Source organism: Pteronotus mesoamericanus, unplaced genomic scaffold (genome assembly GCF_021234165.1).
Source record: "Pteronotus mesoamericanus isolate MK-2021 breed Mesoamerican mustached bat unplaced genomic scaffold, CSHL_Meso_final scaffold_167, whole genome shotgun sequence".
Lineage (NCBI taxonomy): Eukaryota > Metazoa > Chordata > Mammalia > Chiroptera > Mormoopidae > Pteronotus > Pteronotus mesoamericanus.
The window spans coordinates 36,195,479-36,214,137 of record NW_026555308.1 but is presented as its reverse complement, the minus strand read 5'-3'; the positions used below and the strand labels follow the sequence as shown (position 1 = coordinate 36,214,137).

At 39.5% G+C, this 18,659-nt stretch overlaps 1 protein-coding gene across 2 annotated transcripts; it reads right to left on the bottom strand.

Annotated features, from left to right (window-relative positions):
• Positions 1–1,699: 1,699 nt before the first annotated feature.
• TICAM2 (TIR domain containing adaptor molecule 2) lies at positions 1,700–16,925 on the bottom strand. Of its 2 annotated transcripts, XM_054589942.1 has the most exons (3): positions 16,845–16,925; positions 3,578–3,679; positions 1,700–3,283 (listed from the first exon to the last, which is right to left on the bottom strand). In XM_054589942.1, the coding sequence occupies exon 3, from the start codon at positions 3,226–3,228 to the stop codon at positions 2,524–2,526; it is 705 nt and encodes a 234-aa protein (XP_054445917.1). In that variant the 5' UTR covers positions 3,229–3,283; positions 3,578–3,679; positions 16,845–16,925; the 3' UTR covers positions 1,700–2,523. The 2 variants fall into 2 exon arrangements, with proteins under 2 accessions (XP_054445917.1, XP_054445916.1); XM_054589941.1 differs by lacking the exon at positions 3,578–3,679 and having other exon boundaries at positions 16,845–16,918.
• Positions 16,926–18,659: the final 1,734 nt, after the last annotated feature.

The following is an 18,659-nucleotide window of genomic DNA, read 5'->3' as shown; positions in this document are numbered from 1 at the left end:
GGTGGGCAATGGGCCCAAAGATTACTCAACGTGGAAGCTCTCCAGCATGTAGCATAATTCTCCAGAATTTCCCCAAGGGCTATGTGTATAAAATCTAAATCTATGTATGTACGTATCTATATGCACACAAACGCGTGCCTAAGCCCCTAAACCCATACCTTTACCTCTTTTCATCCTCAATTTAGCTATTTTGATAATCCCTTATTACAGCTGTTAAGTTCAACATACAGTTATTTGGTACTTAACATTTTTCATCATAAAAATGCCAAATTGAGTGAGACATTGTGCTCGGTGCTCTACAGAGGAGTACAGATCAATGTCTCTTTTCAAAATACTTCTCTATAATCTTCAATAGAGTTAATCATAATCTAGTTTAGTCAAGAGTAAAGAATAAAAACATTTATTTAAGAAATATCCAGCATCACTTGATCTGAGTTTGGCAGGCACAAAGAGTGGGTGATTAATGTTTTGTTGATGTATGAAATTTGAGATACAGGAAGCAGTATGGCAAAAAAAAAAATACTTATTAAAACTGAAAAAAGAAAAGTTAGTAACTATGATAGAAAGGGACTTGACGTTAAGGAAATGTCACCATGCAATGAAAACAATCTCCTCTTTAAGAAGGATTAGTAGAGAAGGAGGTTAGATATACTTGCACAATATTGGGGATATGTTCTTTATGGAGCATTTTGGTTCCTGGCTATGAAGGGCTGAACTGCAGACGGATGTGAGCAGACCCCAGGACTAGCAGGAGATTCAGAGAAGTGGGATAAGGAGAAAGAAAAACAAGGCAGAATATTTTTGCTCAAGGGTCTCTATAAAAATATATATTTAAAAAAAATCTGAGTAAGGATGTATTATAATTTTTTCTGTGACTATAAAAGTATAATGGGCAGCATAAGAAAAGCTGTAAACATGTAAGAATACCCTTTCATTGTAAACAGACATGCCTCCTGAAACTATATTACATATCACAGTAGAAAATCCTTTTTTTTTTTTGGCTTGTTCTCTTTTCTGGTTCCTAGTTGCTCACATTCTAAGAGAGAACAAAGGCCTTTATAGACCCATCAATCCTGTCCTTTTATTTCACAGATAAAGAGGGTAAGCAGCTTGCCCATGGCCATATTCATCCGCAGTGGTAGAGACTGAACTAGACACAGGTCTCGATATCTCGTCAGGTGCTTTTTGCATCATAACAGGACACGATTCATACCACGTGCCATCCTGGTCTGTACTTGATGATTCCCTGAATCTCAGCTGGGGCAAAAGGGCTGTGAGGGAAAGGAATAGGTCTCTTTGAGGCTTCTCTGGCTTGTTATGAGTGGGGACACCAGAAGAGGTGATAAAACACATCTACTTCTATCCCAAATCTAAATATTCAGAGAGACAGAGGTGGGGGCAGAAAAAGACTATTCTAAAACATCTGAGAAATATTTCCTGGATATAACCTTGTGGATGCTACAAATTTTTTAAAGGTTACCTTAAGAGAGGTTATTGATTTTAAAGATTATCTGGCCTAGGACACACAATTATAAACCTTTCAGAAATTCTGCAAATAAAGCCCTGGTTGCAGGAGATGACCAAATGGGGAGCTTTAGGCTCCAGGGGATATATCAACCCTGCTCCATGGAGTCTCTAACCACCACACCATCAATTGAGCTACTAATAGGTGGTGTTACTTGCCTCCAAATATGCAAATTCCAGCAGAAAGAAAAATACATTTGACTGCATTCTTTTTAAAAGTTCCAGCATTCTCACATCTATTTCTGATTTCACATTCATCAGCACTCAACATTCCATATGTTCCATTCTGGCTAACCAGATCTCTGGGTGACAATATGGGGGATGCTTTATCACAACATTCATGAGACGTGTCTCAAGAGGCAGGGCGATCAGATCTCTCTGGGCCATTCTTACATGTGTCTTTTGAGCACAAAATTCAGTGAAAGTGTCATATATACAAACCCTCACCTGGAGGATATGTTTATTGATTTTTTTGGCGGGGTGGGGGGAAGAGAGAGATGAAGTGGAAGAGAGAGGGAAACATTGCTGTAACATCTATCAGTTGCCTCATGTATATGTCCCAACTAGGAATCAAACCCACAACCTACATATATACCCTGAACCAGAGATTAAACCCACAACCTTTTGATGTATGGGATGATACTCCAGCCGAGTTACCTGGCCAGGGCAAAAAGTGTTGTATTTTTAAAATGTCTATCGTAAGTTTTTGTTCAAGGTACAACGCAAGGACCATGAATTGAGAATATCCTTTGTCATATTCATGAACTAGGAAAACTGTGACACCAAAGTTCTTGAAACTCTGACATTCTCGAGTTTACTGAAATATCAAAAAGTACCACAATTCTTTATCTGGCAGAAGTTTATCTTCCTTGCGCTCCATAGGTTCCTATAAGAGGAGGATCTTTACCATTTAAACTTTTCCTGAAAACTGCTTTCTCAAGTGAAGATCAATCATTTGTTTTGCAGGATAAGAGCCAGCCATGTGTTCTGTGTTCCATCTCAGGCAATAAATTGCATTTGTACCACTTTCCTTGTCTCTTTCCATATAGTTTGTTGTGACTTATACACAGACTCCCGAAAAATCCTTTCTATTTGTGTAGGAAAGCCACGACTTTCTTCCTCCAGGGCATTGATGGTTCGGAGAGCGAATGGAGTCCGTTCCCGGGGCAGGGGATTGTTCAGAGGCCGCATGGGTATAACAGAGTTGTATTTGTGCTGTCTGTTAACAGAGTTCATGAGGGACGAATAGAACTGGAACCTACACCAGGTATCTCTTAAAAAGTTTTCAGTCAACAATAAGATTGTCCATGCAGACCCATTTACAGCATCATCTAAATTCTGTAAATGCTGTCTGCCACTTGGCATCTCAGCAAAAATTATTCCAGGTTTGATGCCAAAGTCATTTTGGAGGAGATCCTGGACTCTGAGAGCTTCGCTTATGTCATCTTCTGCATGCAATATCACAAATTTGAAGAACACTTCTTCTTCTGCTTCCTCGTCAGGAATCTCCTCTACTCCCTCAGCTCCCTGCTGCTCTACTGTTGGCATCTCTGTTGTACTGCTATGCCCAGCAACATCATGCAGGGAGATTTTAGGGTTCTTGGACTCTGACTGATGATGTCTTTGACTTGTATTCATACTGTGACTCTTAACCAAAGAGAGAGAAAGAGGGCAGGGATCTATTTTAGATTTCCCGATACCCATTATAAATATCCAAGTCAGAAGAGAAAAGCTTTAATTCTTGGCATTTCTTTTCATTCTAAAAGAAGAAACAACAAAGAGAAGAACACTGTAAATTTAATCAAAACATTAAAAATAGAAACTTGCATTGAACCTGAAAAGCTCAGAAAGATGGCAATACATGGGTCCTAAGAAATGCCAAACAGATCATTGGGAAACAAAATCATTTGTCTTTTGTGCGTTTCACAAGGGATACTACAAGTAGTCCAGGGTAAGTTAAACAGAGGGGTCCAGGTAAATATAACAGGAGACATTTGAAAATATTAAATGGTATCATATTAGCATTATAAACCTCCAGATTAAAATGAATTACTTTGGTATTGTAGTGAAGAGGTACCATAGCACTCTATCGATCTGGAGTTAAAATCCATCTTCTCCATTATCAAATTATTGTGGAGAGTAGAACTATGAAAATCTAAAGAAACAGAATATTCAAATATTAATTACAAAATTTATTTTTGTATCAAACACAAATACAAAACAGAGTACAAATATCCTAAAGTTGGCTAGCAGGCAGTTTCTACTGACTCAGCATAAAAAGATCGAAAATGTCAAACCTCACTGGTTCAGAGCTTTTTTATTGTTAAGGTCAGGCATTACTGCTCTAATGGGGCTGGTGGAGAAATTGTAATATGGGTTGTGAAACATAAGAAATACTTTCTTGCAGCTAATCCTGGCAATACTGAGTAAAACACATTTACTCACCTAGGGAAAAATTAACATTTCGGTTTGGAAGTGAAATCTAGAAATGGACTTGTGATTGTCTCCAGTGAAATCAACGAAGAATCACTATTGTCTAAACTCATTCTTTTATTTTAAAAATTCTACGCTAAGAGTGGAAGAATTTGGTCAGCCATGAAACAAAAGTATTCCATGTGAAATCTAATTTAAATAAATGTTCAGATAATATTGGCAATGTTGTTAATGTAACTCCAAAATAGGCAGTTTGAAGGAGGATTCTTTTACCAAAAGACAGAAAATTTAGAATATATAAATATAGCCTCCATATTTTTAAGTGTGGGGCCATACTGTTTATTTTCCAGAGCATTTTATTTATTGTTCATGGACAAAGACCATAATTCAATAAGAAATCCGAATTACATTCATAATGACATAAGTAATATAGCTTCATTTATCAAAATAATTCAGGTTTAGAAGAAACCATTCAACAAAAATGATGAAAATCTGTTACAGGAAGAAAAGATAAAAAGGAAACACAGAGAACTTCTCTCTAATATACATAAAGAGTGAAAGGTTTGCTACTGCCTCTGAATAGTGAAGGCACTGCTGCTACTGTCTGCCATTTTTTGGATCTGTACTTAAGGTTCTGACTCCACAGTATATTATGCCAATTACCAAGAGGCATTCTAGGCATAATAACTCTAAACTGTTACATACATAGAACACATATGTACATACATTCCAAATAATAAGAACAAATGAATTTGAACTCTCTTCCTTGTTTAGGATTAACTGCTGACTTTGTTACTGCACTATGAAAAAAGGTTTTACTATGCAAAGTTGCAAAAAGAAGCTTCCTCTGCATAATGACATAATTGTTAAACCACTCAGAGACATCTCTTTACTGTGCCTATTGAAATGATCTTCATTTATTCATTGAGATAGGTTTGTACAGCAACTTAACATCATTGTTCATTAACATCTTGTTCATTAGCTGCTGCAGATAAGTGCAGTTGAAGTAATACAAGATATTCATAGAAATGTCAAAAGTTTCTAAGGTAAAATGGTGTGTTAAGCCAAATCACCATATTTTTTGGAAATAAATTTTTAAAAAAGAATTGCAACTTTATGTCTTATTTTTCCAAAATACCAGTCAGAAAAAGAGCAAAACACTCCAAAAATCTATGGTGTGCTTTTCAACTTCCAAGCACTCCCACCCACTACTACCCTAGGTAGACTTGACAGAAAAAAGTTAATGACGATGTCTAAAAAACTTCACTATGACCTTCTAATTTAGAAGGACAGAGGGAAAAGATAGCCAAGGGGGAAGGATGTGGAAAGTCATGTGCTGGAGACCTGCCTCTCCCACCACCAGTGACTCTCAGATGGGGAGATGGTCAGGATTCATCCCTGGGGTTGGTTGTCGAGCCTGGAAGAAAGGAGAGAACTCGATTGTGCTCTCTCTGAGCCAATGATCTCCATCAATAAAGAGGGCTCTACTAGAACAGAAGGCAGGGAATGCTGATGGAAATGGGCGGAGGGGAGAAGGCTCGCAACAAGAATCCTGGAAAGCTCCCTTTCAAGTTCTCCTTGCCCATCAGGAATGGTCAGCACCAGGGTTAAAACATTCAAGTGTCATCTCCTTTCCTCAGCTAAACGGGAGAGTGACAGTGGCCGCTGAGGAGAGGCACATGAGACGACTGTTCACAGTAATGAAAACATCTGTGTATTCACTTTCTAATTTACTTTTTAAAGAAAAGGTAGTGGTTGAAACCCCTAATGACACTGAAAACATTTATATTGAAAAGTCTCACCCCCACCCTTATCCATCCAGTGACACCCATGGCCTCCTGCTGGATAATTTTATAAGTTTCTTCTATATCCTTCTACTGTTTCTTTATGACTATAGTAAATCCTTTCTTTCTTGTTTTCAAAAAAGCATTATATGATATAAATGTATTATACATGATATTTACATATGCTTTTTTAAAAAAAAATTATATTCATTTACACACATGCACAGCCAAACACCAGCATATATATTTTCTCATTAATACTATGACCTCAGAGCTTTCCATATCAACACAGAGAACTTCTTCACTCTTATTTACAATAACATAATTTTCCAGCACATAGATGTACTACAACTGTCCCCTGTTCCTCGATATGTGAGTTGTTTCCAATCTAATACTATTATGAAGAATGCTGTAAAAATAACTTTGGGCAACAGTCATTTCATATGTGTGCGAGTTCATCTGTAGAATAATTCTACCAAATGGGGTTTTGATATTAAAGGACAAATGTATTTGTGAGAATGATGATTTGGCCAAATTATTCTCTGTAAACCTTTTTTTTTTTGGTTTGTTTTTAACTTGATACAATGACACTCCCATTTCCCTGTCCCTTGCCCCAGCAAAAATACAAGACCATCACAGTTACCAATTATTATTGACCACAGCCCAATCTCCTTAGGCAAGAGAAATGTCGAAAAATATAACCCATCAGAATGAAGCCCTGAAACTGAGGTTCTGAAGAGAAGATCAGAACAGCTCTGAGATAAGAAGGAATGATGGGTCCAGGATGTATCCACTCTGTATCTAGGCAAAAGAGGGTTCCAACAGAATCCCCCACATTAAATAGGAGTAAGATGGAAAGAACAGTTTGGCAAATATGCAAAAATATTACAGGAAATAAAAAAGAATATAAAGAAGAATCATAGCATACAAAAACTATGTTCTCTGGAATCGGACTGTCTGAATGCAAATCCCAGTTCTGCTATAAAAAAACTGGGAAACTTTGTACAAGTTACCATATATATTTGTACTTTTATTTTATGTGTAAAATGGTAATAATTATAGTGCATACATTTAGGGGTTTCAGTATATAATTATAGTACCTATAAAGGTCAAAAGGACTTAGAACAGTGCCCCCCAAATTTTAGCAGCTATTACTGTGATTAAATACTTAACAAAGAGGCTGAAGAAAAACTGATACAACAAATGCTTAGTTTCTGGGACAGTGCTACTCAAGTGTAGTTCATGGACAAGTTGCCAATCTCTGAACTTTCTGGTGCCGGTCTATGACAAGATAAGGTGATTGTGCCAGAATATTAATCAACTATATCAGTTAAGTATGCTGTTTAGTCCAGCTGACTTTTTTTCACAGTAAGGTACTTTCAATGAAGAAAGCAGCATGGTTTACACTGGGTGTGTGCTTCTTATATTACAGACAAGCACTTTGATTAATACTGCTCTAAGAGACAATAAAGAGAATATGTTATCAATAAAACAAAAATATTAGTCCTGGCCAGTTAGCTCAGTTGGTTAGAGCATTGTCCCCATATGTGCAGGTTGTGGGTTATTTCACTCGTCAGGACACATACAAGAAACCACCAATGAATGCATACATAGGTGGAACAAGGAAACAATGTTTCTCTCTCTCTCTCTTCTACTTCCTCTCACCCTCTCTCTAAAATCAATAAACACATTTAAAAAATATATATTGAAGATGAAACAACACAATTAGATGAAAAGAGAGACTATAGACAAATTAAGGATCAAACACCATGAAATAAATATGAAATCAAAACCATATCAGTTAAATATGGTAGAAAGGCTTGGGGATAAAAAAATCACAGAATATGGGAAGGAAAAAAAGACAAAAATATAGCAATTTGAAAAAAGATATAGCTATAGACATTTCTTTTAAAATACAACCGATAATAATGAAAACCAATGCATCTGACATAGAAAATCCAATAAATATAACAAAAAAATTGAGATATAACAAATTCACCACACTCATCCAAATGATTGCGGTCTTACTGATGACAACCGGACATTATGTGCCTCCTGATGTAATTCGATATGATGCATAGTATTATGTATGACAAGATTTGCTAATGATGTTGAGTGGGCATAGAATATAGAGTTTGGGGTTTGTGAGAGAGGTCCAACAGGGAGATGTGTATTTGACACTTATATGTGCATAAATTATATTTAAAACCTAAAGACTATATGAAATTATTAAGAGTCTAGATAGAAAAAGAAAGTGGATTTCTGACTTGCCAGCCTCCACCATCACATGAGCCAATTCCTTAAGTAAATCTCCCTTCCTCCTTCCATCTCTACCTCTCTCTCTCTCTCTCTCTCTCTCTCTCTAACCTATTAGCCCTATGTCTCTGGAGAACTCTATTTGGCCTTCTTTAAAAGTTTGTTGTCCTAAAATTAAGAGTTGTTTGCATTTTTAAAATATCATGACCACATGGGAAGAGAGGCTCCCAAACAGTAAGTAAAATAATAATCAGTAATAATTTGGTAATAAAATACATGCACTTACACAATTTTTAAATTTGCCCATGTGTTTACCACAGAAAAAGCTTTATGTTTAAATCACTGCCACTGAAATTTAACACATTTAAAATTAAGGCATCCACTACTGCACTTGAATCCTTCAGCCTTTAAGCTCTTTTCTATCTAAACAACACCATCTTGTGGCAAATATGTGTAAAACCAATGGTCTGTCAAATTTTTCTTTTTGTTTCACTTATTCTTTTTATTTTTTGATTATGCTATTAGAGTTGTCCCAATTTTCTCCTTTGCACCCCACCACTCACTAACCCCCTTCCCTCCAGCAATATCCCCCCCGAACCCCCAGTTCATGTCCATGGGTCATGTATGTAAGTTGTTTGGCTTCTCTATTCCTGTACTGTTCTTAACATCCCCCTATTTTGTACCTATCAGTTATGCTTCTTAATCCCTGCTCTTTTCCCCCCATTCTCTCTCTTTTTCCTCCCAGCTGATAACCCTCCAAATGATATCTATGTCTATGATTCAGTTTCTATTCTGGTTGTTTGTTTTGTTTTTTAGATTGTTTTTTAGATTTTGTTGTTGATAGTTGCATGTTGTCTGGATAAATGTGGCTCCTTTAAATCCTTGGTTGTTGGACTTCCATACAGTTCGATTTTCTGGCAGTTCTGGGTGTTATTTCTTTTGAGGTTAGCTGCAATTCTTACTGTGTTTGCATGAGAAGATGAAGCATGTCTACCTATGCCTCCATTTTGACTGGATGTCGATTAATAAATTTTGATGCTACAAATAAATAAGTGTTGTTAAAAACTTACTCTGCACCAAGATCTACTGGGTTTTAGGGCTGTGAAGCCAGACTAAGTAGACAATTAGGATTCACTGCATGGGTGCTTCATTCAGGATAACAAGTGCTGGGAAAGACAGCTGCAGCAGGCAATACTACACATTAGTAGGGCTGAGAGAGGTAGACATTTTCCATGCAGTGGAACCAGCATTTGCAAAAACAGTAAGGCACTAGAGGGCAAATTCTGTTACGATAATTTTGCAGTAGGTGTTTATATGGTTTAAGTTTATTACTATAAAGGCAAGAAGAAGGAAGTAGTGAGAGATAAGAATGGAGAGATAAGCAGGACTAGAGAGCATAAGGGGTCTAATCTATTATGTTCAGGACTTTGAATTTGATCCTGTTGGCAGAGGGTCCCTGGTAGGTGTTAAGTCAGGAAATGACATGATCTGACTCGTTCAGAGAGGCTAAAATAGTTGCAGTAAGGAGACTAGGCTAGAGGACTAGAAGGTCCTACTCTGGGAGAACAATCAGTTGAGAGGCAATAACCTGGGTGAGAAAGCAGAGTCCAGACCTAAGGAAGTGATAATGGAGACAAAGATGGGAACATCTTTGTAGGGAACAAAGATGTTTGTAGGGAACAAAAGTGGGTACAGAAAGAAGAATCAGGTATGCCTCCCAAGCCTGAGCCTTGTGTAACTTGGTGGTGTTGCTATTTGCCAAGATGAACGGGGTGGAGGTGAAGGTGGGTATGACCAATTAATCCAGTTGGGAATACAAGGAGCTTAGAGTCCCTATAACCTAAAAGAGGAACTGTGCAGTAGGCAGTTACACAGGTGGGCCCAGTGCTTGGGAGAGTATCCTTATGGAGGATAAAAGTTTGGCACTAACTCATATCTGTACGTAACTAAGAATAGGTAGAAAGAAAGGAGAGCAGGGACAGAATCAACAGTTGCGGGGCATCCAGAGGAGAAGAGGCCCACAAAGGAGAGGGAGGAGTGGTCCTGGAGCAGGAGGAGAATCAGACACAGATGGGTATCTGGCGCCAATGGAGAAGAGTGCTTGGAGCCGTGGTCAGTGTCCACTACCTTTAGTACCTGGAGGAATGGTGGGTGTCACCACATCAGACTGCAGTATACTGAAAAGTCTACAGGAAGTGAGGGGCATGAAGAGAGGGGAAAGCTTAGTTGAGAAGGAAGGGAGAAGCAGGCCAACAGCTACAAATGAGTGTAGGGTCAGGAGAGGGTTTCATTGAGAAGTGATATTTGGACGCCGAGAAGCTGAGGAAATTGGCTAACAGAGAGAAAGAGGATGAAAAATATGGGAGGGAGTGTCTTAAGAGCTGAGCTGTTATCCTCTCAGTCATTGGGCAGTTCTCTCTCTCTTCAACTTCACTTTTTCCCTAGGAAAGCAGAGAGAAGCCACTTAACTAGCAAGCATGCTGGGTTGTGGGATAATGTCTGTGATGAACACTGTGGATAGTGTGGTCATCTACAGGACTTTGATGTTTACCTTCTTGGAAGAATGTGAGTGCACTTTTGTTTGTATGAGGGATAGTTGCATTATCTTGAAAGAGAGCATATTGCTATTCCCATTGCTGTCTGGCAGTTTAGGTGTGGAAAGAAGAGGGGGTATGATGTGAAGTGGACAAAGGAGTATTCTGCAGTAGATACTGCAGATTTTCTCATCCAAAATTTATTCCAACTTCCTTTTAGTGTACCTGAACTCCCTGTGCCACAACTACTAAGAGCTGTATTTCCCAGACTCACTTGAAGCTAGGATTCAAGATGTAATTTAAATTCCACCAATCAGATGTACTTCCATGTCTGAGATAAATATGAAGACAGGCAGAGCATGAGGCACCTATTTTGCTGGTTAAGACTCCAGCAGAGTAGGTGTGATTCAGGAGCGGGCAGCTTCCCGATTTCGCAGCTTTCCTGGTCATGGCAAAAACCCCAGAAACACTACACTTATGCTGCTAGGTGGTGCTAGGAGGTGTCCTTAGACCCCCAGACACTCAACCTAGAGTTTAGCTCTTCAATTTTCCTGAGACTGTAAACCTTGGAATACCCTCTAATGTATATCTTTCTGCTTAAACTAGCTAGAGTAGACTCTGTTCTCTGCAACTAACTGTGATTGTACAACATCCAAACTCAGGACAAGGAGCTACAGCAGAGGTCAGCAGCAAAAAAATGGCCTGCCACCTATTTTTAAATTTTTTTTTTATTTATTGATTTTTGGGGGTGGGAGGGAGAGAGGAGAAAGTCTTGTTGTTCTACTTATTTATGCATTAACTGATTGATTCTTGTATGTGCCCTGATGGGGGATGAAACCTGCAACCTTGGCTTATGGGGACAATGTTCTAACCAACTGAGCTACCCAGCCAGGGCCCACCTGTTTTTGTAAATAAGATGGTATTGGAAGACAGCCACACCCACTTACTTATGTACTCTCTGTAGCTAATTTCCTACTACAGAAATAGACTTGAGTGGTTACAATAGAAACCATATGGCCCATAAAGTTTACGATATTTACTTTCTGACTCTTTCCAGAAAAAGTCTGCCTACCCCAGGACGAGAGCATGGCAGTGCCAGGATGCCAGGACACAACCGAACAGACCTGTGTCAGTCAGACAAGGAACACATGGACTTTTCTTTCCCTTTGTAACACTGAAAATATTTTTTAAATACCAACTAGGGTAATTAATACTTTCAGGAATAGGTAGAATTTGAATCCATCCTGATCTTATACTGAAATAACATTATTATGAATCAGCTGTTATCCCTGGCCAGATAGTTCAGTTGGTTGGAGCATTGCCCTATACACCAAAAAGCTGCAGGTCTGATCCCTGGTCAGGACACATAACTAGGTTGGGGGTTCAATTCCCAGTGCAGGCACATACGGGAGGCAACCAATATATGTTTCCTTCTCTCTCTTTCTCAAAAAAAAACTTAAAGAAGACTCAGCTGTCATTTTCTTCTTTTGGAGGATGCACAGAATCCATAGAGCTGGCAAAGGCCCAGTATAAATAAAAGATTATCAGATATTACCTGTTGATACTTATTTATAGTCCAAATAAACCAGTTCCTGTATTTTTCACATGAGGTACCAGAGCTTGCATTAGAAAGGTTAGAGTTATGGGCTCTATAAGAGTATAGCACCCTTTATCTTTCCTTCATGGCACTAATCACAACTACAATTAATTAATGATGTGCATGATTATCCATTTAGTTTCTCATTGTCCCCCCACCGGTAGATAGTAAGCTAGACAGTTTTTTAAGTTTAGAGAGATAACCAAACAGATAGCTCTTTATCATCTGTGTTGCATAAATTCATTGACTCAATCAGAATAGGACTAGCCAATAAAAGTATATCTTGCTGGATGTTATTAATTAACAATTATGTTGTGTTTTTAAGAATTATGTGAATATAAATATGGTACCTTCATTTCAAGACATAGCTCAAGGATCATTATTTGTCAGAAAGCATTTTCTTTATCTCCAGGTTAAGTACTCCTCCCTGGGCACCCATAATACTTCTGTTCACAACTCTTATAACATGTACTGCACACCACTCAGTAGCTTGGGAAGTAGCTTCCACCTCATTTTCCCAAAGTACTTCATCAAGGTAAATAGCATCATCAGTTGCCCAGTTATGACAGCCAGAAACTGAGGCATGGTTGACTTTCCCCTCCCTTTTCTACACTTTCACTGCCAGCTGTCACCAAGTCCTGTCTATTCAACTTCCAAATTGCTCCACTTTCCCTCTCCACATTTTCACTCTAGATCAACATCTCTACCCTAGTCCACTGTACTGCTTCTAATTGGTCTTCCCTATCCACTCTGGTCAGTCTAATCCATTCTCCACTCAGCAGTCAAAACGATGTTTTTAAATATATACTTCTGATCAAGTTACTCAGATTTACAACCCACCAATGGCTCTCTACTGCTCTTAGAATTAAAATTTCTTAATATGGTCAATGTTGTCCTCTATCTGACTCCCTAGCTCCAACTTCATCTCCTGCCTCTCTCCCCTTTGTTCCTCTAGCTCCCTGCACACGGGTCTTTTTTCCCCAGATGCTCCAATTTGCTCCACTTTCTCCTGTCACAGGATCGATGAAGACATTTTACTGCAATTTTGAAGTATGAATTATGTGACTATATTTTCTTATTATTAGAGAAGCTGTACACAGTATCATGAGCTAGCCAAAATTCTACTGAAAGTAAACAATCAGAATGTCCAAAAACTGGAGAAAGGCAGCAACATAAACTATGTAATATTATTTATATGCTGAATCCTATTAAATTGTTAAAAATGTTTATGAATATTATGAATAATTTTAATGGTATGAGAAAATGCTTCCATAATACGTAAAAACAGTAGAGTATAATGTAGCATATTTAGTATGATCTCAGCTTTGTAAAACAAGCTAGAGAAAATAGATTGGAAAGCGGTACACCAAAATGGTAACATGGGTCATCTGTGTTTGGTAGGTGTGTGAATGTACATATAATCTATATAATATGTTTTACCTACAATGATAATGGAATCTGAAAAAATTATTTTTTTAGTAAATAAGAAAACTGTTTTCTAGGTTTTATGCTTTTAAATAGAGGGCAGCTAATTTGATGCCCGGGTAGTAGATTCCTTATGTGCCAAATCTGTACATTCCAGATGGGTGGAGCTCATTTAACACTCTTTGACCTCCTATTTCCTATCTGTATGCAAATTTTCCAAGAGTCTGGGCTTGCTAACTCTAAACCAAACAGGGGTCCTCCAATAATCTACTTAATTACAAGCACCATAGAGCAGTATCATCTCCATAGTATCTAGAACAGATCCTTCAGCAAGCAAACATTTAATTACTTGAGAATAAGCATATACACACACACACCCCCAACTGTCTCTACCAGATAAAAAAGCAAAAATACACAAACCGTTCCTGGGTACCAGCTTTTTCATCTGTGAAGCCTGTCTCTTGACTCAGTTGCAAGGAAGCTCCAGGCTGCTGAGTGCTATCTAGCTCACGCATACAGAAGCATACAGGTGTTTTCATTCTAATGCACTCCTGGCTTCCCTTTCAACCCTCCTACTCTTCTCTTTGATACCATTCTAAATCCACTTATTTTAAAATTTTCTTTAATATTATATTGCACACATGTATTCAAGCATCTCAATTCTGAAATTAAAAAAAATTTTTTTTCTTCTAGAACAGGGTAGAGTAATATATATACTACTGATAACATCATAGAAGAAGTGCCTTGGGATTAAAATGAGAAATAAGCATTATAAATTAAAGTCTTTTATCCCCCAATGGCTTTTCTTGAAGATACTAATATCGTTTTTTTCATTTCCATTCCCATATATTTTAAAAAGAGAACTAAATTTTGCTGTAAAATCTTGATATTCTGATAACTGCTTAGTCACTACACTTAAAAAACTTGTACAGTATTTTCTACTTTATTTTTCTTCTTTACATTTAAACTACCTGTTACTGGTATCATTCAGGAAGTCTCCAAATCAGAGGCCACTGCTTCCTACTGGAGCAAAAGAATTGCAAAAAAAAAACAAAAAAACAAAAAAAAAAAACCTATTGTATATTCTTTTTGGTAGACTGGATAGCATTTTTCTTTCATTTTCTATATTTAAAAATGAGAACTGGCACTGGAGGGCAAATCTCCCAAACAGGAAGAACATTGTATAAAAGCACAGCATTTAAGGGCAAACTGTACATCTTATCAAAATGAGGCTCACGAGAAAGCAACTGTTGTGCACTTCAACATTAGAGAGTCCTAGCAACCAACAACATTCTAAAGGTGCCATGGGCTTCATAGAATACTAGCATCTGACAGCGACACACCTGAGGGTAAGTAACAAAAAAGGTTAAAACAGGGCTATGGCAGATAAAACATTTGACCAGGCAAGTGAGGGAAATGAAGGTGCATAGCCTGTGATGTCCTAGCAGAGGCCCACTGCAGGAAAAGGCAACAGCAGCAGGATCAGCATCCCTAGAGTGAAGTAAGCAAGGGAGAAGGTAGGAGATGAGATCAGCGTAGTCAGGGATTAGATCACTTAGGGCTTTGAAGCCATTGTGAGAGTTTGGTTTTTATGATTGTGATAAGTGGCCACCAAAAAGTTATGAAGGTAAGTAAAAGTTCTGATTATATTTGAGAAAAGTCACTGCTCTTTGTAGAAAGACTGCAGAGGAACAAGGGCAGAAGGAAGAAGAACAAATCAGAGAATTCACAATTATCTAGGTAAGAGAGATTGTGGTTTGCGTGAGAGAGGGAGTGAGATGTGGTTAGATCTGAGATATCTTCTCAAGGTAGAGACAAAAAAATTGTTAAGTGTTTTGATGTAGGGTCTGAGATAAAAAGAAGCATCAAGGATGATTCCTAGAGTCTCAGCCTAGTTGAATGGCATTAACATTTGCTGAGATAAGGAACGTAGCTGAGGGGAAAGTGGAGGGGATGACAGGGTGGGTGTGATATCAGTAATCATGTTTGACCATTTTTTTCTGTGAACAACCTCATCGAGAACCAAACTGTCCAAGAACTGAGACATTCCAGAACCAAGACTTGACTGTACTAAATTTAAATGCCTATTAGACTTCCAAATGGAGTTCATGAGTAAACAGCTGGATGGACGCATCTGGAGTTAAGCAGAAGTAAAGCTAGAGATAACAATTTGGAAGTTACAAGCTTATAGATGTTATTCACAGCCAGGGAATATGGCTTCAGACAGAAACTGCGTTGAGATAAAGTATGGCTAGAAAGAGAATATGGGCAAGAACTGAGCCCTGTGGTGCTCTAACATTTAGTGGTTGGGAACAGGAGAAGCCTGCAGACACAGGAGTGACCTGTGAAAAGTGACCTGGAAGCCAAATGAAAAGAATATGGAGGAGGGAGCTAAAGTGAAAACTGCACCGATAGATACTGGATATCACAAGTGACAACGGGGTGATAAAGACAAAAAGCCCAGAGGAATGGGTAGAGGATGAAACAGGAAACACGGAAATAGAGACTTCGTGGCAAGTCGTTTAAAGAAGTTTTATTGTTGTTTAAATAACAGGGAGCAAAGAAATGGGCAGGACGTAGAAAGGGATGTTTGGGGAGGGGGCGCGGGACGGATTATTTAAAGGTAAGATTTATCAGCAGATCAGTATTTGTTCAATGAATAAATTAAAAATACCATGAAGAGCAAATGATTCATCAGTATAAACGTGGTTTATACTTCAACTTCCAAACAGCTGGAGATGAGTAACAGTTACTTTGCTTCAGAAGGAAGTAAGGCATTATTTTACTCCGGCTCATATACTGTCGGACTTAAATGAGATATAGAGTTGCTTAACTCCATTCATACCCAACACACTATTTAAAGTGTTAAAATATATTTTAAAGACCCCCCTTTTTAAAGTTTACTGCCATGAAAAACTGGAGGGGTCCTAATACCGAAAACTAGCTCACTAGCTCGAAAAATAGTTGCCAGCCCAAATTATTTTTATCCAAATTACCTTTTCTACAAGAAGCCAAAAAAGAAAACCAAAACCTTGAGCATTTTGTGCCTGGCTGGAGGTTCACGCCGAACCTTTACGCCATTTACGACGCTGGGCTATTTGCATAATGGCTCGGAGGTTTGTTTTCAAAAACGGGTTTTCTAGTCTAGATGAAACATACAAGAACAGTAGAAAGTTGTGTGGATTTTCCCTTCAGAGTAAGGAACCCGCTCCGGGGGCCGGCTAGCTGAGGCAGCAGCGAGGCCTCCCGGCCCCAAAGTCCACCCCGAGCCCGGCGGCACCTGCTCCTTACCTCGGCGCCCTTACTAGCCAGTAAGGAAGGCAGGCTTTTTCGTCTTCGTCTCCCACTGAGCGGGTTCCTTCCCCTGGGCGTCAGAAAAAAAAGTGTCTAGTCTTCGACCAGCCCCAAGTCCCGTGGCCACGCCCACTGCCAGCGCTCCGCCCAACAGAGCACGGAAGTCGGGACTCCGCGGAGTCCCCACCCCTAGGATGTGTGCTCACGTATAACCCTAGGTTGACGGCCGTGCCCCGCCCCCCGGCCCCGCCCCCCAGGCCCGGCCCCCCGCGCCCCCAACGCTGAGGCCTGCAGGGTTATAACCTGGGTGCATCTCTCTGCGCAGAATAAAAAAAGGGGCCATTCAAAAGGGTAGAAAAGAGGAAATCACGCTAGAGGACTCCTGTCCAGGCAAAGATGGATTCTTCTGGCGCTTTGGCTTTTTTCCTAACCCGTAAACTGGGACTTGGAGTCCGGGAAGTCCGGTGGGGCGGGACGTGGGGCGGGGAGGGTGGAACTCCACTGTATTTCCTGCTTACAAACTGGGTACTGGGGTGGAGGTGGGGGGTGCAACCGCTGCTTCCGTCTTCCGGGCACGCCCAACACTGAGCCCCCACTAAAGTCTAGGCTTCCCCGACCGGACCCCCTGGGAAATGGCCTGTCTTACCCAAAGAGACAGACCCTAGACTTTTCCTCGAAGTAGAGCGACTACCCACCCAATCCTCCAAGGTGTTCCCTTGGCATTTCCTTTCCTTTTGGGCTCTCTCACTGAATGTTGCTGCAGTCAACCATCCCTGGCCTGGGATGTATAGCTAGTCACCCACTTCCCCCAAAAGCCACCTTGCTCAGGTTCCTATTCCACAAGCGAAACCGATTGGGAATTCACTGATTATTACGGAGGAAACAAACAAACAAAAAGCAATCAAGTAAAAGCAGCATAAAAAGCCTTATGTCACGTAGGAAACGTCCAAACTTAAAAAAGTGTATGAGTTTGAGCCAAACCGACAGCAATTGCCCGGAAGCAAAATCTCAACGAATTGAGAAAACGCTCCAGAGAATGGCAGTTTTGCACCTTATTTTATACAATGCAATCAAGGGATGAGGCCTAAGAGTGTTACATGAAATTCACTGGTGATAGATTAGGGAGACAGGAGAAAGCAAAGCAGGGAAATCTCTAGACTGAATAAAAAATAAAATGAATAGACACATATTTCTTTTACATAGGTGGGTATAGAACAGTCAATAACAATAACAATGAGGGGCTCTGTGGGCCCCGGCTCTTGTGGGAGATTGTGCCCTCGGGGTTCTGGAAAAAGGAAGTAACCCTGACATTCCATAGGTATGTTATCATAGACGAAAAAAAGTAGTAAGGCTCAGTTAAGGTAAGGATTGACCTTTGTCAAGAAAGATACGAGCCCAGGACGTGACTTTCTGCCATGACCTGCTTTTAGTTAGAAAGTTTTAATTTTAGACCATCGTGTGTGGTTATGTTAGGTGTCTGAGTTTGTAACGGCGCCATACAGGCCTCCCCTAGGTTTGTCAGGTTTCATTCACACTTATAAGGCCAAATACTTGATCCTACCCTATCTACTTCAGGCTCCCAATCCTAGTCATACCCTAAGAACCCAGTTCAAAAATAGCCCCCCAGCCCTTCTCTTTTTTTCTCAGGCAATCTCTACTCCCTGCCACAGGTAGAGCTAAGAGTTATTTCCTGCTTCTCCACCCCCATCCAATAGGATGGGCCATTGAAGGTAAATAGTAATTACTCAGAGCAACTCCCTAATAAGCACCATTGCAACACAATTCACAATTCATTACCCACTGATGGCTGGT

What these genes read in the sequence shown, in the direction of transcription:
- TICAM2 (XM_054589942.1), bottom strand. Translation starts at nt 3,228, where the DNA reads ATGGGTATCGGGAAATCTAAAATAGATCCCTGCCCTCTTTCTCTCTCT.